Here is a 21,873-nt window from a genome sequence, read left to right as displayed (position 1 = left end):
TGGCTCTCTCCTCCCCGTGCCAGAGCCTGCAGTGGAGCTGGGGACGTTGCCAAGTGCTCCTTCCATGCCTGGACACCCACGGGCAGGCTGGCTGGTGGCAGGGAGCCACCTCTCTCCTCTCCCCCAAGGTGTGAAGGGATTGTTTTTTTGGCCAGCTGGACGCTGGTTTGTGGCCATGGGTGTTGCCAGGCTTGTGGCCACCAGGGTGGCCTTCAGCCAGCAGAGCCAGCACAGCCAGCAAGGCCACCACTCTTGATGGCACAGGATCCCCTCCCTGCACCATGGGGCCACCAAGTGGACCCCTCTGAGGCCCATCCATCTCCCTGGGACCCTGCAAGCCCCCAGCCCAGTGAGGGCACAGCCAGCTGCCCACTGTCCCCTGCAGTGTCCCCTGTGCCCCTCCATCCCTGCTCAGATCCCCCACCCCATCCCTGGCTTCCCTCCCTCCAGCCATTCCTCAGTTTCCCCAGGATCTGGCAGCACCCACACACAGACCCCAAATGAGTCACCTGCTGCTTTGGGTTTGTCAGCTGCTCACGCTGTTTTATTCTGCTGGCTTTGGGGCTGTGGGACACGGGCAGCCCTGGGCTCCTGTCCCTGCAGCCTGGCTCACCTCTGCCCAGCCTTGCTCCGTTTGGGGAGCATTAACCCTTTCCCTCCTGCCCCTCCAGCACAAGCCTTTCCCTGTGGGATATGATAGGGAGATGGAGCTGTGGGCAAGCCTGTGGCATCCAGGCACCAAGCCAAGCACTGGGCACAGGGGCTGAGCCCAGAGCAGCTGAGGGGCCACCCAACAGCTGGGTATTTACTCAGGAAGAGCACAGGAGGGACATTTGGGGTGGGGAGGGTGGCTTCAGCCCCTGCTGCTCTCCTCCGGCCGGCTCAGGGCTGGAAGCACTCCACGGGGTCGCTGGAGTCGGGCAGGATGTTGCAGTTGATGGGCCAGAGGATGCCGAGGAGGCCGAGGGACTGCTGGCAGCGCAGCTCCGCCGCCAGGCACACGGCGCGGCAGGGCTGCAGCACGCCCCCGTCTGGGGTGCACTTGGGCACGAAGAGGCTGCAGATGAGCAGGCGGAGGTGCTGATAACACGCCAGCTCCATCAGCGTCTGCGGGACAGCGGGGACAGCGGTGTGAGGCCGGCGCACCAGGTGAGGGCAGCTCTCACACCTGCGGAGCGCGGCAGTGTGGGGACAGCCCCCGGCCAGCTCACCTGGTAGTCCTGCAGCACCTCGGCGGCTCCCTCCTGGTCCGGGATGGCCAGCCAGATGTTGGGGAAGGAGGTGGCGTTGTAGCCCAGCCCCAGGCACATCTCCACCTCCACGGGCTCGCAGACAGACCCTGCCGCAGGGAGAGGGGTTGTGCCAGCGCAGGCTGCCCACCGGCTGTGCCAGCTGGGCTCAGGGCGGGCTGGGTGCTGAGCGGGGCACCCAGGGGTGCTGGCACTCACCGAAGGCCGGGTAGGACACCCCGGTGCAGTTCAGCTCGTCGGTGCCATCGGGGCAGTCGTGCCAGCCGTCACACACAGACTCCAGCGCCCGGCACTCGCCATTCCCACAGGAAAACTCTGCGGGGCTGCAGGTCTCTGCAAGGGGAGAGGGCAGGGCAGGGCTGGGAGCCACTCTGCTCCCATGCTGACCACCCCTGTCTTGCTCACTGGCCAGGGGATCTGGCAGATCCAGCGTAGGGAGATCCCAAATTCCCTGGGGTATTTGGGGGCAGCCCTGGGGTCATGGATCACACCTCTGTGCAGGTGAGCCCTTCCAGGTGCCAACCCCACTGCTGTGATGTTATAGGATAAACCAGGTGAGAAACAAGGTGAGAAGGGGCCCTGGGGGCCCTTTGCTCCAAGCAGGGCCAGCTGTGGAACAAGAGCTGTTTTTCCCAGGTTTTTATCCAGCCTGGCCTTGAAGCCCCCCAAAGATGGAGGTGGCACCACCCACCCTGAGCAGCCTCTGCCCCCACTTGGCTACCTACTCTCTGTGGCATTGCGGGCTTGGTAGGTGGCAAAGAACCCCTCATCTGCAACTCCCTCGTCTGCCACGAAGAGCACGGTCATGACGTGCCGCGAGGAGGTCAGGGCGGGTGGCAGCTGGTGGCCACAGAACCTGCGAGGTCACGGGACAAGAGATGGGCTCAGGGGGCTGACCAGCACCTCCCCAGCCCCTGCCTTCCGGTGGCTCCTCCCCACCAGCCAGCCCCGTGCCTCAGTTTCCCCGGGCGAGGCACGGCCCCAGTGTCACCAGGGTGGCACAGCAGGACTGGGGGTGTCGGGTACCTGCCCATGAGGCTGGCAGTGCCCGTGCCCGCGCTGTCGTGCACCTCCACGAAGTCGAAGCTGCAGTCCTCGTGCGACTCCAGGCTGAAGTTGTGGAAGTGCAGGTCGATGACGTGGCCCAGGGGCACCGAGATCTGCCAGAGGCACAGCTGCGGGGCGGGGGGGCAGCCGGCAACACCCGTGAAGCTGGGCAGGGGCACCCCCAGCTCTCCCTGGGGCCGGGGCTGCCTTCCTCCCTGCCCAGCCTCACCCTCACCGCGCTCCCACAGCGCCCCTTCTCTCACCTGCTGGTGTGGGTATGGCTGCGGGTGGTTCGGGGTGGACAAGTGCCCCTCCAAGGCCGTCAGCGGCCCCCCACATTCTGGAGGGACACACGCACACACACAAAGAGATTTCCCCCTGCCCGTCTCCCTTCCTTCCATCTCCCTCTCCCACCCATCCCTGGTGCCGCGGGGGCCGGGGGCTGTGGGTGGGGGTCTGGAGGCTGCGGGTGGGGGGCTGGGGCTGGGTGAGGGTCTGGGGGTGGCGGGTGGGGGTCTGGGAGCTGCAGGTGGGGGTCTGGGGGCTGCGGGTGGGGGTCTGGGAGCTGTGGGTGGGGGGGGTCTGGGAGCTGTGGTTGGGGGGGTCTGGGGGCTGCGGGTGGGGGTCTGTCCCTCTCACCTTTGTGTTTCAGGCTGCAGTTGGCCTCGTCGCTCCCGTCCGTGCAGTCGTGGAAGCCGTCGCACACGAAGCCCAGCTGGAGGCAGAGCCCCCGGTCGCACAGGTGCTCGTCCCAGGCGCAGCTCTCTGCACGCAGCACAGACACCCTCGCTGGACGGGGGGTTCCGCCGGGCACCCTCCCCTCCCTGTGCTGGCTCTCCCCATTCCCTGCCAGCAGGGAGGGACCCTGGCAGTGCCCTGGGCCGGGGCACTCACTCTCTGCAGGGAGCACGGCTCGGTAGCGGGCGCTGAAGCCCTGGGCGCCCACGCTGCTGTCAGACACGAAGGTGACCCGCAGGCGGTTCGAGTTGGAGTTGAAGGTCGGGGGGGGCACGTTGCCACAAAACCTGGGGGCACAGCAAGGGCTGGCACCGCTCTCTGCCCCCACACTGCCACGCTCCACAGGTGTGAGGAGCCCTACCTGGTCGGGCTCCCCCGGGCTGGGGCAGGGGCAGTGCCAGCGGTGCCCTGCTCTTCGTAGAGCTCCAGGCGGTCGAAGAGGCAGGAGGCCGTGCCCTCCACGCTGAACGTCTCCATCCTCAGCTGGATGGCGAGGCCGGCGCCCACCTCGATGTGCCAGATGCAGAGGGCGTTGGGGGGGTAGGGGCCGGGATAGTTGGGGGAGCTGAAGGAGCCCTCGGGGCCGCGCAGGGTCCCTCCGCAGGCTGAACGAGGCAACAGCGTGGGCATGAGCTGGAGCAGGGCAGCCCCACCCCAAAACGCTGCCCCGCTCGGCTCTTACCCGGTGCTGCTGTGCGGGCCGTGGGCAGCCGGCTCTCGGTTGGGGTGGCAGCGGTTTTGGGGGCCGGGGGGTCCCTTCGGATGGGTGCTGTGGCGGTGGTGGCAGTGCCACGGGCGGGCAGGGCCGTGGCTGGGGCACCAGGTGGGTGTGGGGACGTCAGCTCTGTGGCCAGGGAAGAGCGGGGATTGCTCAGCCCCAGCGGGGAGGGACGGCTGCGGTGCAGGGAAGGGGCTCAGGAAGCCCTCCCAGTGCTGTGCTCCCACCCTACCCACAGGTGTGCAGCTGCCCGGGCATCTCACACCGATGGGACACATCCCGGGGACACGGAGATCCCACCCTCTCCCCACAGCGGGCAGACCCGGGGCGTGCTCTGGGTGCCCCTCTCCCCCTCTGAGCCGGTTCTGTGTCCCCCACCCCAGCCAGAGCCACCTCCCGGCTCGGCACTCACGGTGGATGACGATGCCGAGCAGGAGGGCGATGAGGAAGAGCAGGATGGTGCTCATCAGAGCCACGCAGAGCCAGGTGAACTTGCAGTCGGCGCGGTACCTCCAGCCCACCTGTGCCCAGAGCTGCTGGCCTGGAGGCGAGAACAGCGGGCAGAGCGCTGCTAAACCATTCCCCACCTCCCTGCAGGGCTGGCTCAGCCCTCGCTGGGCGCGTCCCGCGGTGCCGATGTGTCCCCAAATAGCCCCAGCACCCTACTCCTGCAGCCCCATGGGCCGGGGCTGTGTACAAACCCCCAGGCTGGTACCGAGGGTGGCTCAGCCCTCGCTGGGCACGTCCCCGATGTGTCCCCAAGCAGCCCCAGAGCCCCGCTCCTGCAGCCCCATGGGCAGGGGCCGTGTACAAACCCCCAGGCTGGTACCGAGGCCGTCCCGGCGCCGTGCGGGGCCGGTCCCATCCTTGTCTGGCGGGTGCTCCGCGCTCGGTGCCGCCCGGGGCTCCTCGCCCTCAAAAACGGGGTTGCAGAATTCGGTCTGTGGGACAGCGAGAGCGGGTGGCACCCTGGAGACCCGCGGGGGGACACGAGCGGGGACACGAGGGGACCATCAGCGGCACCCACACCCCCAGCCCTACCTTGCTGCCGTCCAGAGCCTCGGGGCAAAGCGTGATTTCGGTGAAGTCTTTCATGGCAGCGGGCGGTTCCTGGAGCAGCCTGGCTAAAATCCTGCCCAGCGCCCTGTGCCCCCCAGCCCCACCGCCCGCTCCTCCCCAGCTGTCCCCATGGGCTCCGGGGCGGCGTGGGGGCCCCTGCTCCACGCTGTGGGGCGGGGAGGTGGCAGTGCCAGCTCTACAGGCGGCAGCCCAGCGCCGGAGCCCACCCGAGGAGGTGGCAGTGCCAGCTCTACAGGCGGCAGCCCAGCGCCGGAGCCCACCCGAGGGCCATGCCCGCCGTGCCGGGAGTGCGGGGAGCCCCGGGAGGCGGCGGCAGCCCCAGTCCCCTCCGCAGGCCCCTTCCCCCTCGCCCCGTTAATCCAGCTCAGCTGAGGATGCCGAGGTCAGGCTCTGGCACGGAGAAACAGCGTCTTAAAGGGGAACGAGTGCTCGCACCCGTCCTGCCGGGAGCCCATCCCCAGGGACCCCGCTGCTGGGGTCCCCGCACGGCGCCTGGGCTTTGCAGCTGCCCGCAGCTCCTCTCTGCTCAGGGCAGCGCTGAAAGGGCCGTGCTGGGGACCCCGGGCTGAGCGTGTCCCTCCTGCCCTCGCTGGGTGCCTGGGCCCTGCCACCTGCATTCCTGCTGCCCCTTAATGCCCGTCTCCGTCCCTAAGTAGGGGAGAAAGGAGCCATTGTTCAGGGCTTTTGAGGGACGAGTGTGGGCACCGGGGAGCTCCGTGGGGTTGAAGAGGCTCCTTCTGCCACCTGCAGCCACATCTCCCCTGCTGCAGGCGAGCCCAGAGCGGTTCTGCTCCATGGGTGCTCCTGGGGCTCCAGCAGTGGCGGCTGTCCACCCTCTGCCAGAGCACCCGGAGACAAAACACACGCACCCAACGCCCTGTTCAAGCTCAAGTTTATTCCTGCACGAGTCTCCCTTGTATGAGACACTTCCCACCCGTCTTGCTTACACAGTAAACAAGCCACCTGCCAAGCAGCATCGCTGCCCCAGCCCAGCTCCCGCCGCGGGCAGCCCCCCCGTTCCCATCCTGCCCTCCCTGAGCCCCGCTGGGATGCCCCAGGCTGGGCAGGATGCTGGTGCCAGCGCTCAGCCCGTGCCCGCAGGGCCGGCTGTGGGTTGGATGGAGCTGCCCCGAGGGCTGGGATGGTGCCCGTGTCTCCTCCCGCTGCACCTCAGGCAAGGCAGGACGGGGAGGAGAATAAATTAAAGGCTAAAAAGGCCACTGGCATTTGCTAGCTGGAGGACAGAGCAGCAGGGCGGGTCCCCGGGCACCCAGGAGGGCTCCTGATCACAGGGAGAAAAAAAAGCCCCGATTGCAGATGGTCCCGGAAAGCCACCGTCCTCCCCTCCCTCTCCGTGCGACCCCCGCGGCCCCCCCTCTCCCCTAAATGGTTTAAGGCACCGTCGTTTGAGGAGGCAGGTAAAAACCTACCCGGAGCAGCCCCGGCACAAGTCCCTGGAGAGGCAGGAAGCAGCGGGGGGCTCCAGGTTGAAGCAAAGTCCATTATAAATACATAGAAATTCCACAAAATGTTCTCCTCCCTCCTGTCCGTGGGTCTGGGCTCAGGCTGCTTTGAGGAGTGTGTGTGGGGCAGCTGCAGGGGTTGTGCTGCCTGAGATGGGGCGGAGGCCACCAGAGGGCTGGAGTCCTTTGCCAGGAGGTTTGGAAGTGCCGGGAGGAGATCGGGAGCAGTTCAGGAATCCTCTGGGACGGCCAAGCAGATACAGGAGTGGCAAGAGGTCAGGAGGGATGTGTGAGGCTCTCCTGGGTGCTGTCCCAGGGGAGAAGAGGTCCTGGTTGAGTCAATGGGACAGGTGGCCCCATTCCTGTAGAGTCCCTTGCTCAGGATTTTTATTACACACCAAAAAAAAAAAAAAAAAAAAAAAAAAAAAAAGAGAAAGAAAAAGAAAAAGAAAGAAAAAAAAAAAAAGAAGAAAAAAGAGAAAAAAAAAAAAGAGGGAAAAAAAAAAGGAAAAAGAAAAGAAACTAAAACCCCGAGGTAAAAACCAAATGCCAGCAATCAGAAGGTGCCTGAGCTGGAGCTGCCTGAGCCCCGTCCTGTCACGAGTCCCTCCTCAGTTCGGAGCTGGGATGTCCTTGCCCGGGCTCTGCTCCTGGCTGTCCCCAGCCTCCCTCTGCAGCCACCTCGGGGGTGTCTCCTCTTTGCCTCCCCCTTGCTCTGGGGGTGCCAAACGCCCGAACCCTGGTGGAGCCGGCTCTGAGGGGTGGCCCAGGGCTCCCCCAGGGAGGCAGGGCTGGCTACATGCGGGAGGACGGGCTGGCCAGCTCGTAGAAGAGCAGGTAGGCATCGCTGCTGCGCACGTGGCTCGAGGACATCGGGGTGACGCTGCAGAGAGGGCAAGGGGACAGCTGTGAGCAGCAGGGATGGGATGCCCTGGGCAGGGGGGTCCCTGCTCGCCTGTCCCACCCCAGGCTCACCGGGAGTCGTTGAAGGTGTGCCACTCGCTGGACACGGGGCTCTTGCAGTAGGCTGTGTAGTGTCCCCCCATGGTGGTGCCCGAGTGGTTGGAGACGGCGTAGAGGTTGTAAACGGCGTGGTCTGTGGGGAGCAGGGGGGCTGCTCAGCCCTGCTGCCCCACAAAGTGCCAGCACAGAGCCCCCCACCATGCCAGCAGCTCCAGCAGCCTGGATTCCGTGCCTCCCACCCCTCACCCCTCTGTCCCCACCATGCCAGCAGCTCCAGCAGCCTGGATTCTGTGCCTCCCACCCCTCACCCCTCTGTCCCCTCCATGCCAGCAGCTCCAGCAGCCTGGATTCTGTGCCTCCCACCCCTCACCCCTCTGCTCCTCACCATGCCAGCAGCTCCAGCAGCCTGGATTCTGTGCCTCCCACCCCTCACCCCTCTGTCCCCCACCAGCTGGGGACACGAGGAGCCCAGGAGGCCCCAGGAGCTCAGGGTTGGGGTTAGAGGCAAGCAGGGGCTGGGACTCACTGCAGCTCTGCGAGGCGAATTCCCTCAGGTCCAGGTCCTTCAGCGGGAAGTTGACGAAGGTGGTGAGTTTGCTGCTTCGTATCCTGGACTCGGAGAAGCGCTTCAGGTCTGGAGGGTGACGTCAAGGAGCCAAAGGGACAAAGGGGAGCCTGCAATAACCCATCTCTGCCCCCTACAACAGCCCCTGTCCCCACCCTCTGCCCGAAGGATACGAAGCACCAGGATCTTGGGGAACTTCTGGATGCTGAATTTTTTTGTGCACCTTGTCCTGGCTTTGCAGCGACAACACGTCTGTGGGAGAAAACAGCACGAGCAGGAGGGTGAGGGCACTGCCCACAGTCCTGGCAACACAAGCACAGAGGGGAAGGGCCCCAGCCTGCCCCAGGGAGCCCCCCTGCCCTGTACCGGTTTCTCGTCCCCATCCAGCACGTCCTCTTTGGTGAAGAGCCGGAGGCAATCCATGAGTGTCACCTCCCCGTAGCCTTTCTGTGGGAGTGCAGTGATGGTTAGGGACAGGCAGTGTGGGACAGGCAGTGGGAAACAGGGATCACTGGGGCTCCCCCTCACCTTGGGGATGGGCAGGGACAGGTCCCAGAAGGGGTCGAAGGCTGTGGAGCAGTAGCCGCACTCGCTGCAGGTCAGAGAGCTCTTCAGCTGCCCAACGAAGAGGTCTGGTGGGGTGGGACAGAGCAGGGTGAGAGCCCTGGTTCCCCCCTCGCCCCCAGCCCAGCCCTGTCCTCCCTTCCCCAGCCCTGCTCACCGCTGATGCGGCTGTCCTCCCTCTCCTGGTACCTCCTCCACATCTGCCGGCTCTTCTCGTCGTCACTGCAAGGATGGGGACACAGCGGGGCACTGAGCATGGCCTGGGGGACACCAGCCCCGCCACCCAGCCCAGAGGGACCTGTGAGGTCACTGTCCCCAGGCTGGCCTTGCGGGCAGTGAACTCTCCTGGGGCTTGTGCAGTGCCAGCACTTACGGGAGGTGATCCAGGGTGTCGGTGCTGGCCCGGGGCCGCACCAGCACGCGGTTCACCTCGCTGTGCAGCCCGTCCAGCAGGAACCGCAGGAATTCCTGTGCATCCTGCTGGCTGCAAGACACAGAGCATGGCCAGTGAGAGGCTGCAGGGGGCTCAGCTCCCCCCACCACCCTGCAGCCACCCCCCCTTACTTGTAGCCGACGAAGCGTGGGGCGTATCTCTGGATCTGTGTCTTGAACTCGGAGGGGCTCACGCTCTCGTTGGGGGACGAGGTCCAGAGCAGCTGAATCAGCTTTGCAAACTCTGCAGGCAGAGAGGCGGGTCAGCAGGGGAGGTGGCACGGCCATGACCCCATGGGGACAGCTCAGGGGTCTCACAGCCCCATCCTCCGCTGGCTGGGCAGCCCAAGGAGGAGCGTGGAGCTCTGGGTGGGGGTCCTGCAGGATGTGGGGTGTGGCAGGGATGTGCTGCAGGAATTGCTGCAGGAATTGCTGCAGGGAAGCCCCCGCAGCCACCAGGGCTGGGCAGTTACCTGACATGAGCGCCGTGCGCATGCGGCTGTTGTTGTTGAGGTCCCGCAGGTACTGGTTCTGCAGGCAGTAATCCCGCAGCTCCTTGGTGTTGCTCAGGCACTGCAGGATGGAGTTCATGAAGCACTGGGGGAGGCAGAAGAGAAAACCATGGCAACGGGAAGCAGAGGGAGGCAGGCCATGGCAGGGGGACACCTGGGCTGGGCACAGGACAGGGGAAGCGCCGTGGGAAGAGGGGTGCAGGGAGCTGCCAGGGTGAGGGTGGGGCTTTGGGGGTGAGGTGAAGGGACAGGGCTCCCCCTGCCCCGCAGATGTGCCCGGTGTGAGCTACAGGCCTGGGGACGCACTCACCGTGTTGCCGAGGTTCCGCAGGCCGGTCAGCCCCTGCACGGCCTTGGAGCTCTGCAGAGAGAGGGAACAGTGCTGGGAGGGTGGCGGGCTGGCCATGCCTGTGGGCAGGCCAGCGAGGCCATGGTGCCACAAACCTGCCTGTGGAGCAGACCCTCGGGTGCAAGGAGAGGCCCCATCCCGCTGTGACATCATGGGCAGAGCCAGCACTGGGCAGCTCTCTGGGCCAAGAGCCTGGTGACAAACCATGGCTGGCCTGCCCCATGCTGCTGGACCAGGACTATGCACAGGGCTCAAGGTTCTCCCTGCCTGGCAATGCCTTTGCCCCATGCCCTGGACTGCAGGTCAGGCTGGCACCCAGGGCCATGGCAGTGCCACGCTGCAGGAGGAGCACAGTGCCCCGTCACTGCGTGCCTGCCTCATGCCAGGTGTCCATCCCCTCCAGGACACCCTGCACAAGCGCAGCCCAGACTTTGGCACAGCTGTCTTGCAGGATAAAGTCCACCTGGGAAAGTGCAAGCCCAGCCCTGTGACAGCCAAGCTCAGGGAACAGGGCTGTGTGCCCAGTGGTGCCTTCCCAGCTCTGGCTGCGCTGCACCTGTGCCATGGGGTGACAATTCCAGGTGCTCCAGGTGCTCCCTGAGCCAGGAAAAGCAAAGATGGCCATGGGCAGCTGGATGCTGGGGCTGGGAACCATTATCACTCTTTGCTGGAGAGACCAAGAGCACAGAGGGGCTTAGGGGTGCCACCACCCCTCTGCCAGCATGCAGGACAGGATGCTGGTGGGGGACACTGCTGGGAGCCCAGGGGTCCTGCTCCCAGCCCTGCACAAGGGAGCAGCAGGATGAGCCTCCCCAGAGCAGGGTGGGGGTCTGACAGGGCCTGCAGGGGCAGACTGCTGATGGTGCTCCCCAGACCCTGCTGCTGCCCAGGATTTCAGGATCCTTAGGCAAACGCCCCAGCTGCCCACCTGAGGCTTGAAGAGGAGGAGAGGAGGCGGGAGGAGGGGAGGGGGCCCAGCAGCTCTGAAATAGCAGCAGCTGGTGTGTGTGTGGGAGGTGCTGAGCACCCAGCCCTGACAGCAGCCCAAAATAACCCAGATCCAGTTACATGTGCTCCTTAGCGACGGCGCAGGCATCACCCACCGCAGCAGGGACCGGCACCAGTGGGGACCTGGCCACCCTGTGTGGGCGCACGTGGCTCTGAGCAGGCTGCCCTCGGTGCCATCGGGTGCCCCCACAGTGCCCAGAGCACAGGGATGTCCCCAGATGTGGCTGCCCATGGCTGTCAGTGCCAGGGGGCTGGCCAAAAGTGCCAGGTGCCTTCTTGGGCTGGGGGCAGGCTCAGTTGGGCACAGGGTGCCAGCAGGATGTGACAGGTCAGTGCCACGCCACGGCTGGAGGAGCTGGCCTGGCTCTCATCCCTGAGCAGATGGCGGCAGGAGAGATGGGCCAGTGTCCCAACAGCCTACATCCATCCCTTGGAGGATCTGAGCCCCAAGGCCCCGCTCATGTCCCCACCACTACCCCAGGGAAGGTCACGGTGCCAGGGGTGAGCAGCAACCCCCGGGAGCTGCCCCAGTGTGCCCCAGCCCTCCCCACCAGGACGGGCTTGTCCAGTTGTCCTGGTTGGGCAGCTCCTGCCCTGTGCCAGGAGGGACCGGCCAGTCCTGCCCATGTGGGTGCAAACCTCCCCACAGATCCTGCATTCCCCCATAGCCAGGTCCTCCCAGAGCCTGGAACAACCCCAGGGGGGGGCTGGGGCTGAGGAGGGGGTGTCAGGTGCTCCCCTAGCCTGGCACAAGCCCTGTGTGCACCGAGGTGTTATTTCCCCCTCTGGATTTCCCTCCCCTGGGTGACTCAACTCCAGCTAATCCCCCTCTCCCGTACAGGGCTTTAACTAGGACACGACATGCTCAGAGGCGCTGAAGGAGAGCTGGCTCACGCGGCGCGGCTGGGGACTCCCCGAGGCTGCACCGCAGGACGGGGACAAGGGACAGGCGGTGGGGACGAGGGACAAGATCCTGACCGTCCTGCCCCATCCAGGTCCACATGCCAGGAGCCTGTTGGGGCAGCAGGAGAACCAGAGCAGCCAGACTTACATAAGTGCTCAGACCTTGCCCTCCTTGCCCCTTGCTCTGCCATCCCTGCAGGAGAGATCTGTCCCAGCACTGTGGCTCTGGGGACAGCCAAGTTCACTCCCATGGCACTGCCGAGGGGCTCAGCGTGGCCAGCAGACCCTTCCTTGTGGTGCGACACGGGGACCTGGCCAAGGTCACTGCAAGGGCAGGGCTGGGAGAGGAACCCAGGTGTCCTGACACGTGCAGTTCACCTGCTCCCTGCCACCCTGTGGGACACGGGGACACGCTGTCCCCACGGGCAGCTGGGAGGGCACCCACCCCCTGCCACCCCATCCTTGGGCACGGGGGATGGCACAGGGCACTCCACGCTCCCCAGGACGGGCAGGGGGTGCCCCCTTCTCTGCCCCCAGGCCGGGGGATGGGGGCTGCGGGCATCTCGTACCTTGGTCTTGTTGAGGACGAGCCCGACGAAGGTGGAGACCAGCAGGGACCCTGGCATGGAGGCGCGGGGCCGCAGGTCCTTGTGAAGGTCGGGGAGCGCGGGGGGCTCCTCGGGCAGCGTCACCGTGTAGGAATCCCTCATGGTGGCCCCGGCGGGCACCGCAGCACGGCGGGGAGCAGCCGGGGGCAGCGGGGAGCCAGGGGACACCGGCCGGGCTGCCCCAGCCCGGGGCCGGCTGCAGCCGGGGGCGCGGGGTCAGGCGCGGAGCCCCCCGTGCTGGGCGTGCGGGGCCGGAGCCGGTGCCGGCTGCGGGGCTGGCGGCACCTGAGCGGCTCTGACATCAAATGGGTGGAGAGGCGGCAGCCGGGCTCGGTGACGGCTCGGTGACGGCTCGGTGACGGCCAGCCCCCGCGCACCGCGTGGTACAGAGCGCCGGGAGCCAGGGGGGCCCGCGAGGGGCGGCTCTGCCCCGGGGACACGCTCCGGAACGGGGCGGCGACACCGCCCCGGCTCCGGGGGGCTGCGGGGGGCCGCGGTGCCCCCTCGGCATCTCTGTCAGCGGGGCTGCCCGCGCTCCCGTACCCCGACACCGGCACCGTGCGCGCACCGCGGGGGCAACGGGGAACTGGGGAGAGACGGGAGAGACGCCGGAGCAGCGCCTGTCCCCCCCAGTGCTCCCCCCTGCTCGCAGCTCGGCGTGCCCAGGGCTGGTGGCACCGGCTGTCCGGCCCCGGGCACGTTGTGCTCCGGGCAGGCACTGGGCAGCGAGCGGGGCTCCCCAGCTGGGGGTAACTCGCCAAAATTGCCGGGGTAAAAGTGGGACAGTCCCACAGCATGTGGGTGCGTGGGGTGCCTGTACCCAGAGAGGGTCTGCAGGCTGCCAGACAGGGCTGTGGGGCTCCCGGCCATGTGCCTTTCCTGCAGTGCCAATGCCAGGTTCCTGCAGTGACATTTTGGGGGAACCCCCCTCTTTGGGGGATGCATTAGAGCTGAGCTCAGAGGATATTTCAATGCCTTGCGCTGGGGAAAAAAGGCTCCTCGCAATTCCTACGTGGAGCAAAGACCCCACCTGGCGTCTCCCCTCGGTAAACTGAGGCACGGCACGGGCAGGGCTCCAGCTCTTCTCCTGCAGCAAGGGCAGATGCGGAGACTGGCAGGGAGCCCGGCTGTCCTGCGTCCTCGTCCTGCGTCTCCCGCTGCTTCACCCCTCTGACCGCGGCAGGACGAGTGCCGGAGCCCTGCGCCTGCTGTGCGTGCCCAGGTGTTTCTCTGCCTGCTCAGGGAAATTTCCATGGGCAACCAGGGCAGGGAATTCAGTTGGGCTGCTCTGACAGAGCCACAGCCTCCAACCTCACCGAGAGGGCTCTAAGCAGAGCCTCCTTTCCTCCTCTGGAGCCCCCAATACTCCCCCATCCAGAGGCAGGAGCTGCTGAATCCTGCTGGCTGCAGATGCAGCCTCTCTGTCAAGCGGAGCTCGGCACAGCCAGCGGAGGGGCTGACTGGGGACGGAGGGAGGGGAGGGAGGAAGGGAGGGAGACTATTTTTGGCACCAGCAAAAATATCTGAGGAGGCATCTTGCAGCGTTATTCATCTGCAGGGCTCTTTTGCATCACAACGGGAGGGCTGTCATAACCGGGGCCTGCGCGTGCTCACATGTGTGTACATGTACACACCCCGCGCTGTGTACGGCGTACACACACGGGGACACGGTGTGCATGGCAGGGCACACACCCTCCTGCCCTGCCTGGGTGCCCTGCCGTGCCCAGGGGCACAGCTCCCCAAAATCCCGGGCTCCTGCCACCCTGCCTGGCAGTGCAGGTGGTACCACGGGGGCAGGATGGGCACAGCCAGCCCCGAGTGCTGTGCAGGGAGCTGGGGCAGCTCTCCCCGTGGGGATGCACCGTGCTGGCTGAGCCGGTTCCATGGCAAGAGGGCGGCTCAGCCACATCCCGTGCTCAACCTCGTGCCCCGGTGACATCGAGCGCCCCGGGCCAAGGGCCAAATTCCCCTCCAGCCAGAGAGCAGCTCACAGGCTCTGAGGGCGAGGCTGGAGCGGGAGAGAGAAGGGGACACCCAGTGGGATGGCATCACCCAGAGCAGGTCCCTGCCCTCAGCTGGCCCCTCTGCAGCGGTGACCTTCTGCCGGGCGGGCAGAGGTTGCCACAGGCCCGGTTGGCACCGCGGCAGCATGCAGGGCCAGCCAGCACTGGCTGCGGGCCAGGGACGTCAGCTGCTCAGGATGGGACTGCGGAGAGCTGCCGGCGTTTTGTGGGTGGCCCTGGCCTTCTGACCCTATGTACACCCAGGGTGGTTAATGGGCCGGCACAGCTCCAGCCCTGCCCTCACCACACTGCCCTTCCCAGGAGCCAGCCCGGCCCTGCAGCTCCACAGGCACAGATCCTCGCTGGAACCGCACCTTCACACAGCTCCCTTTGCCCATGGGGTAAACTGAGGCACGAAGCGATGGTGAGGGTAGGGACACATGGAGACACCCTCCCTCCTGGCTGCAAACCCCTCTGGATGGCAGTTTCCATGGCGCACAGGCAGGAGGTGGCGGTGGAAAAAGGGATGGGAGGAGGCGTGGGGCCAGCCCCGCTGTGGCCTGGCTGCGTCAGGAGCGGCTGCTGCTGACACTGCCCTCGGGGCTGGGCAATGGGGCAGAACGGGTGGCAGCTCCGGGGCTGCAGCCTGCGCTTGTTTCCGGCACCTGGCACGGCTGCAGGCAGCCAACTCTGGTTTACGACCGGGACATTTGTGTCCTGGCTTGGGAAAGGGAAGGAATAAACCACAGCAGTGGAAAATAGCAGGTGTGCCCATCAAAGCACCGAGGAAACCTAAGCCAGTGTCACTGACCTGACCTGCCCTGGCATGAGTGTCTGTCCCAGCACCCTTTGCCACCTTTGCCACGCATCAGCCTAGGCTGTGTTCATGTGCAGACTGTGGGTTGGGACTTGCACAGTCCCTGCTGCCCCCCAGGCACCCCATGGGATCAGGCTGGCACCCCACACAGCAGTGTGTGGGCACATGGGGTGGGAACCCTGCAGTGGCAGTGTCGGCTTTAGCGAGAGCCAGTGGCTGCAGCAGCCGCTGGATCCCCCCTTGGAACCCCCCAGCAGGGCCTGGTGTGGGAGGGGGAGGCAGGAATTCCCTTCCACAGCGCTGATCCTCCACTGCCTCACTCCACAGCCTGCTCCCTCACCCCAGGACTGGGGGCCAGGCATGAGGCAGGGGGGCACAGGGGGTCCCACACCACGGCAGGGCACTGCTGAAGGTGGTTCTGTGGGGGAAGACACTGGGGAAGGGGCACAGGGAAGGATGTGGGGGCACTGGCTTCAAAGGGAAAAATTTCTGGGGGATTCTTTTCTGCCTCCTTTTGAGCAGGACAGGATTTCTCATGGTTTGGCGGATGGCAGTGGGACAGAGACACAGGGAAGCAAAGGGCAGGTCAGACCATGGGGGAATGGAGGGTGACTGGAAAGACAGCGGGAGACAATGCAGGCAGAGCCTGGCCAGATCTTGGAAGGAAACCTGAGTGGAAAATTACCAGGCTGCTCCCCTGCACGGGCTGTGTGTGCGGTGCCTGCTCCCGGCCTGGGCTGGGGCTCTGGGGACGCTGCAGCACTGATGGGGACACGGGGCACAGAGTTACCTTCCAGCACGTGTGGTGCTGCCCAGAGCAGCACTGCCATGGGGAACCCCCTGCTGCCACACAGGCTGGGGCTCAGGGGCCCCAAACTGGCAGCAGTGGCTGGTGCCAGGGAACTGGCATCGCTGGGCACCGAGTCACTGTGGCAGAGCCAGCACCAGCCAAACCAGCTGTCCCAGCAGGATGAGTGCCCAGCCTGCTCATGTCACCTTCCCTATCTGGGATGAGGCAGCAGGAAATCCTCGTCAGCCCCACATGGGAGCCATCACCTGCTGTCACATGCATGCAGAAAATGCAGCGGGCACAATCCTGGGCACAGGCTGGTCCTGCCTCCTTGGGGAGCGTGCCCTGCGGCACAGCCCCTCAGGGGACACCCGCCCGCCCGCCCGCCTGCACGCGGCTGCCTCAGCAGCTCCAGCCGGGACTGCTGCGCCAGCAAGGGCATCTCAGAGGGTCACACACAGAAACCGAGGCACGGAGCAGCACGCCCAGGTTCTCAGGCAGAGCGCGAGTGCCTCGGGCTCCTCAGCTCACCACAAGCACTGCCCACATCCCTCGCCATCGCAGCTGTGTCCCCCACCCCCAGGCAGCCCCGCGTACCGTGGGGTCCTGGGAGGACGCATCGCAGTGCTCATCGCTCCTCTCGCAGGGCTGGCTGGCACAGCGGCTGCCCGACGGTGGCAGCGTGGCCTGAGAGGGGCTGAGGTGGCCGCTGGAGAGGCTGCCGTGGTGGCTTTTCCTGCCGTAGCTCTCCAGGTAGCCACGGACATAGTCGGAGTGAGCGGCAGCCTGGTAGAGACCCTGCAGGTTGCCGTGCTCGGGCCGGGCGCGGGTGCTGAGCGCGCCGGCCGCGGGCAGGTAGGCGCTGTCTGAGGTGTGCAGCCCCGAGAACTCCCTGGCCAGGTCCGAGTGGCTGATGGATTTGTGGCGGCTGAGGGGCGCTGCGGAGGGCAGGTAGCCCGTGGGGCTGCCGGGGGTGCCGCTGAAGGTGTAGCAGGCGCCCCCGCTGAGCCCGGCGCCGGGCGGCCGCGGCTGCGTGCGGAGGTACGAGGGGCTCAGGCGGATGCCGGGGTCGGGGTACAGCCGGCCGCTGTCATAGCCCCCGGTGGGGGACAGCCCCCCAGCGTGGTGGTAGCGAGGGGAGGGCAGGTAGCTGGCTTTGAAGCCGATTTTGTCGCTGTCTGCGTAGGCGGTGGGCAGGGTGGATCCATAGGAGCTGTAGGAGCTGTAGCCGCTGGGCACTTTGCTGTAGGTGCTCTCGGCGTAGCGGGAGGAGTCCACGTATCGCTTCAGGGTGGAGGAGAGCTGGGACATGCTGCAGGCTCGGCAGGCTGTCCTGGAGGCATCGGCTGCAAGGGAAGAGCCCAGGCATCAGTTCCACAGGCCCTGGTCAGCAAAACAGGGCACCCAGCAGCTCCCACCCAGCAGCTCCTGCCTCCCCTGGAGATCCTGGGCGACAGAGGGCATCCAGGGGCTGTTGGTGGCACTGTGGCCATGGCTCCTGCCACCTGCCAGCTTTCCTGGAGAGCCTTGGGACAGCAGGACCCGGCTGGCACTGCCACCCCCATACCCCCAGGCACCTCAAACCACAGAAGGGAGCCCCAGGGCACAGCCAGATGCACCCAGCATCCCCATAGACACCAAGGAACGGCAGCAGTCACCTCTGCCCCAGCTCTGGCATCCCTGCTGCACCATCCCGTGGCTGTCCCACTCCTGGGACTGCAGAGATATCCCCAGTGCCTCCTCCAGGTGGGAGGCAGTGGCCTGGTTACAGGATGATGCCCAGGCCCAGCTCTGGCTGAGACAGGCAGCAGGGATGGGCTGATCCAGCCAGTCCAGCACCTTCCCCTGGTTACTCACAGGGAGTGCTGGGGCTTGGCAAGGGGCTGGCACTTCAGTGAGAGGGAAACTGAGGCAAGAGCAGCATCTGAGCATCTTTCCTGTCTCCCTGCCATGGCTGTGCCCTGTGTGCCCCCATCAGTAATTCAAACCGAGAGTCCTCCTGGTGAGGTGGCAGCCGTGCCCCTGCCAGCCGGGCAGAGCCAGCACTCGGTGCCCACAGAGAGCTGGTGGCTCCCGCACAGGGCAGGGGAGGAGCACACAGAGACAGGGACAGAGGCCTCCAGAGCACACACAGAGCCGAGCCGGAGCAGGGGCAGGGCAGTGTGGCAGTCCCCAAACAGGGGCTGTCAGGAGCTGGAGGAGAGTTTCCCCTCAGCGCCCCGGCTGGCAGGCTGAGGCTGGATCCCTACCTGTGCTGGGGCCGTGGGTGGCACTGGGGCAGGCAGGACCCAGCCGAGCTCCTCTGCCCTGGCGCTGCTGGTGCTCAGCTCCCGGGGTGACTGGTGTCCCTTCCCTGGCAGAACAGTGGCTCATGTGGCTCCGAGAGTCTCCAGTCACCCGGGAGATGACCCTGATTCAAAGGCTTTTCCCAGCCCAGCTGGGGCGGGCTCTGGCCCGGCTCCAAGCCGGGAGGTGCCGGAGTCTGTGCCTGGCCCGTCCCTTCAGCACCGAGGGTGCACCCGGGCTTGGGGACGGGCGTTGGACCGCGGCACAAGGAGCCCCCGCGGGTCACTGCCAGCCTGGCCCTGGGGGGACACAGCCTCCTGCTCGGAGCCCCGCAGGCTCAGCATGGAAACACCCCGGGAATGCTCCTAGCAGGGGGCGGTGAGAGACAGCAGCCGGCCCCCGTGGGCTCCTGGCGGGCAGCCTGGCTTGGCCGCCAAGCGGCAGCGTCCGGGCGCTGTTACCGCCCAGGGAGCAGCCATCCCACCCCGGAGAGGGAAATATTTACAAGCAGCAGCGAGGTGGAGCGCACAGACCTGTTTGGGGACGGAGGCTGAAGGGTGAATAATCTGCTCCCGGGCAAGGGTGCCGCGAAACACCCGGCTCGGCTCTTCCCAGCCTGGCTGCGGCCGCCCTCACCAGGAGCGGGGCTCTGCCAGTCGGGATTTGCCACGGACAGTGGGGAATTTCGCTCACAGGGAGTGGGACCCCAGCCAAGAGACTGGCACTCGAGTGCCAGCATGGGAATGACGGAGCCCCTGGGCTCTCAGGGAGCAGCACATGCCTGGCTGCCTGCCCTGCTGGGGCACGGAGCAGCCTGGCACAGCGACTGCCCCTGCTCTCCATCCTCCTCGCCAGCAGAGATGATCTTGGTTTGGGACAGTGCCAGGACAGCCCCACGCCATCATCCCCTGCCAGGTGCCCACGCTCTCTCCTGGCACCAGCAGCATCAGGAGAGCACCAGTTTGGGAGGAGGAGGGCAGCAGGAGCTCCTGGCAGCAGGACAGGTCTCCACAGGGCAGCACCTGCCCTGGGGATGCAGAGCAGCCGATGGAGAGATGCAGGGTCAGGAGCCAGCACCGGCCCCAGACATGGGAGCTATCCCATTCCTTGGGAAGAGAGGCCTTACCATGGAGGAATGTCACATCAGCCAGGCTTGCCTGTGCTTCCAAGTCCCCATGTCACATCCGAGCAGACCCCAGGGCGGCGGGAGAGCGGAGCGTGCCAGGAGCCAGAGGAGCTGAGGGGGTGTGAGAAAACCCCGGTTCCTCCCAGCGCTTCCTGGGCTGCCTGGCCCCTCCCTAGCCGTCATTGTGCTGAGCTTTCCTGCTGCCTGGTAAAGCCCTGGAGCCGGCACGGCTGAGTCAGGCCTCCTGCACCCTCATCATCCTCCCGGGGTGTCAGGAGAAGCTGAGGCACAGGAATGTCCGGTCTGCGCTCACGGGGCCGGGCAGGAGCGGTGCCACCACATGGGAGAGGGACACCAGGGGGCTGCTCTGGGCACTGGGGAGTCCTGCCCTGGCCTTCCCTGGGAATCTCTGCTCAAAGTGAGGAGGCAAAACCTTCACGCTGAAGGCAGAGAAGCAGAGCCCTGCTCTGTCCCCGGCTGCTGTCCTGCCCGTGCCCAGTGGCAGGTGTCCCCTCTGTCCTGCCCGTGCCTGGTGCCAGCTGTCCCCCTCGGTGGCCACGGAGCCCCAGAGCGGGCTCAGCTCAGCTTACACAGCGCTGGCTCCATCCAAGGAGTCACAGCACAGCTGCTTCTCGCTTACGCAGGCTCGGAGCTGTGTCCCCTGTCCCCTGAGACAAAATGTCCCAGCCTGGAGGTTACGTGGGAGCTCCCAGGACTCAGTGGAGGCAGAGAAGGGGACCCTGTGTGAGACACTTTGCACTCTTCAGGGTACAAATGCTTTGGGGTTGAGGGGCTCTGTGTCCAGCTGAGTGTGCCAGTGGGGTGGGACAGCCTCCTGCCCATTCCCCAGGGGAAACAGGGCACAGAATCCTCCTGGTGTCCATTTCCCTCTAGGAAGGGTGACCCCAAGCAGCCCTGGGGGGAATGTGCCACAAAATGTTTGCTCCCTGGAAGGGGCTGGAGTGACCCTTGTTGACAGATGGGGACTGCAGTGCCTCTGTCACAGCCCAGCTCCTGCGTTGCCCCCCACCACTGCCACCCCCCAAAGTGACAGGCCCTGCCCAAGGTGACTCACCCAGCTGGGGCCAGCCTGGCCAGGGCCCTTCCCCTGCCAGCCCTGGGCCTGAGAACCCCCCAGGTTCCCCCCACATGCCCAGGAGTCACCGTCCTGGCCCCGCTCTGTGCTGCTGACACATCCCCACCCTGCTGCAGAGCCTGCTGCTCCCGGGCCACCCCCGGGCAGCAAAACCCCAAACCCACCGGGGACCCTGACGTAAGAGCCAGGGCACGAGTTACTGCTTTGAGATCTGTGGGTGGCAAAAAAAGAGAAGGGACCCTCGGGCAGGTGCTCTGCCCACACCAGGGGATGAGGAGGGTGCCGGAGAGGGCTCAAAGCCAGGATTTTGTGTGTGAACTCAGAACCTTCTCCCTGGAGAGAAACCTCTCCCCCGTGGTGTTCTCCAGCTGAAGGAAGAAGGGGACAGTTGTGTCTGTCTCCGTGTCCCCCTCCCCCGGGCGGTGTCCCCACCTGCACTCACCTGCATGTGGCGCGGGCGGCCGATGGCTGCTCAGGGCACGGCGAGGGGCGAGCAGCCAGGCATTTGGTGATGCCCTCGGGGCTGGTCCTGCCTCCTCGGGGAGCTTCCCCCGGCACCGGAGATGGGCGATGTGGAGACGGGCAGCAGCCGAGCCCTTCGCAGGGGACAGGACACCCCCGGCTCAGCCCCTCCACCCTGGGAGGGAGCGCAGTGGCCGGAGCGGGCCGAGCCCGAGGGCTGTGGGGCCGCGTAAAAACACCAGCGCAGAAATTCAGGGCTCAGGTTACCAGCCAGATAAATATAGTGTCTTTATCTGACCTCACAGGGCGCTGAAATGCTCCTCTCGCATTCCAGCTTGGGGAGGCTTAAAGGGGACGCGAACCCGGGGGGGCTGGTGGCCCACGGCACGGGGGGGCCGCGAGGGGAGACTGCGGGGGCTGTGCCAATGGAGAAGGAGCACTGAGGGTAAGCGTGAGGAAGGGAGAGGTTTGGGGAGGGACGTCGAGGTTCAGGAGGGAAAGGATAGAGGGAGGGTTAAGGGAGGAAGCCGGCGGATGGGACGCGACCTGGTGCGTGGGGAGCAGGGAGGCACAAAAAAGGGGTGGTCGTGGCTGCCAGCAAGGTCTGGAGCAGAGCATCAGGGTGAGGGGAGGAGCTGGACTGCGTTTTGCTCCCCTTGGGGTGAACTGTAGGGAGAAGAGCCCCCTAAACCTTCAGCAGAGGTGGGCAGGGGCCAGCTGGCATGGCGTGGCCACCCCTCGTGGATCCATGGGGACACTGGGGCACCGCTCCGGGACGCCTGACCCGCCCAGCCTACGGCATCTGCGTGGCCGTGACTCAGCGAGCACCTGCCGGGGATAATGGGAGGGATGTAATTAGGGTGGCATCTTCCTCCCTCCCTCCCTCCAGTCTGGCTCCAGCCCTTAAACAGGGAGGGACGCGTCGGGGCGTTGCTCTGGGAGGTGGCGCAGGGTCACCAATGGTGTTAGGGGGTGGTGGCAGGCTCCTGCTCGTGACTCCTGGTGCCAGGGTTGCATCTTGACCCTGGGCAGGGCAGTGTGTGGCTGCTCCAGGGGACACGGGAGCCCTTGGCAGCCCCCCGGGCAGAGTGTG

At 65.9% G+C, this 21,873-nt stretch overlaps 2 protein-coding genes across 3 annotated transcripts; both read right to left on the bottom strand.

Moving 5' to 3' along the window:
• Positions 1–527: 527 nt before the first annotated feature.
• Positions 528–4,861, bottom strand: MFRP (membrane frizzled-related protein). The gene is made up of 13 exons (XM_036397487.1): positions 4,795–4,861; positions 4,583–4,694; positions 4,166–4,294; positions 3,718–3,879; positions 3,397–3,640; positions 3,192–3,322; positions 2,937–3,062; positions 2,561–2,637; positions 2,277–2,425; positions 1,976–2,106; positions 1,449–1,583; positions 1,212–1,339; positions 528–1,107 (listed from the first exon to the last, which is right to left on the bottom strand). The coding sequence occupies exons 1-13, from the start codon at positions 4,846–4,848 to the stop codon at positions 883–885; spliced, it is 1,803 nt and encodes a 600-aa protein (XP_036253380.1). The 5' UTR covers positions 4,849–4,861; the 3' UTR covers positions 528–882.
• A 2,129-nt stretch (positions 4,862–6,990) lies between these two features.
• On the bottom strand, positions 6,991–20,995 carry USP2 (ubiquitin specific peptidase 2). 2 transcript variants are annotated; one of them, XM_036397357.1, is made up of 13 exons: positions 20,761–20,995; positions 16,408–17,156; positions 9,643–9,693; positions 9,294–9,417; positions 8,953–9,064; positions 8,762–8,872; positions 8,546–8,610; positions 8,353–8,456; positions 8,191–8,271; positions 7,998–8,076; positions 7,786–7,893; positions 7,272–7,392; positions 6,991–7,179 (listed from the first exon to the last, which is right to left on the bottom strand). In XM_036397357.1, exons 2-13 carry the CDS (start codon positions 17,119–17,121, stop codon positions 7,092–7,094), a joined length of 1,758 nt encoding a protein of 585 aa, XP_036253250.1. In that variant the 5' UTR covers positions 17,122–17,156; positions 20,761–20,995; the 3' UTR covers positions 6,991–7,091. The 2 variants fall into 2 exon arrangements, with proteins under 2 accessions (XP_036253250.1, XP_036253252.1); XM_036397359.2 differs by lacking the exons at positions 16,408–17,156; positions 20,761–20,995 and adding an exon at positions 12,162–12,494.
• Between the last annotated feature and the right edge of the window lie 878 nt (positions 20,996–21,873).

Source organism: Molothrus ater, chromosome 22, assembly GCF_012460135.2.
Source record: "Molothrus ater isolate BHLD 08-10-18 breed brown headed cowbird chromosome 22, BPBGC_Mater_1.1, whole genome shotgun sequence".
Classification (NCBI taxonomy): domain Eukaryota; kingdom Metazoa; phylum Chordata; class Aves; order Passeriformes; family Icteridae; genus Molothrus; species Molothrus ater.
Note: the sequence above shows the minus strand (reverse complement) of the source record. Positions and strands in the feature narration are given on the sequence as shown.

Excerpts from the sequence above, each read along its gene's own strand:
- MFRP (XM_036397487.1), bottom strand. The coding sequence starts at position 4,848 with ATGAAAGACTTCACCGAAATCACGCTTTGCCCCGAGGCTCTGGACGGC. Across the intron at positions 3,063-3,191 it reads AGCCGTGCTCCCTGCAGAGA|AGAGCTGCGCCTGGGACGAG; the intron begins GTGAGTGCCCCG and ends TGCTGCGTGCAG. Across the intron at positions 1,584-1,975 it reads AGCCCGCAATGCCACAGAGA|AGACCTGCAGCCCCGCAGAG; the intron begins GTAGGTAGCCAA and ends CTCCCCTTGCAG.
- USP2 (XM_036397357.1), bottom strand. The coding sequence starts at position 17,121 with ATGTCCCAGCTCTCCTCCACCCTGAAGCGATACGTGGACTCCTCCCGC. Across the intron at positions 7,393-7,785 it reads ATTCGCCTCGCAGAGCTGCA|ACCACGCCGTTTACAACCTC; the intron begins GTGAGTCCCAGC and ends TGCTCCCCACAG. Across the intron at positions 7,180-7,271 it reads CACACCTTCAACGACTCCCG|CGTCACCCCGATGTCCTCGA; the intron begins GTGAGCCTGGGG and ends CCCTCTCTGCAG.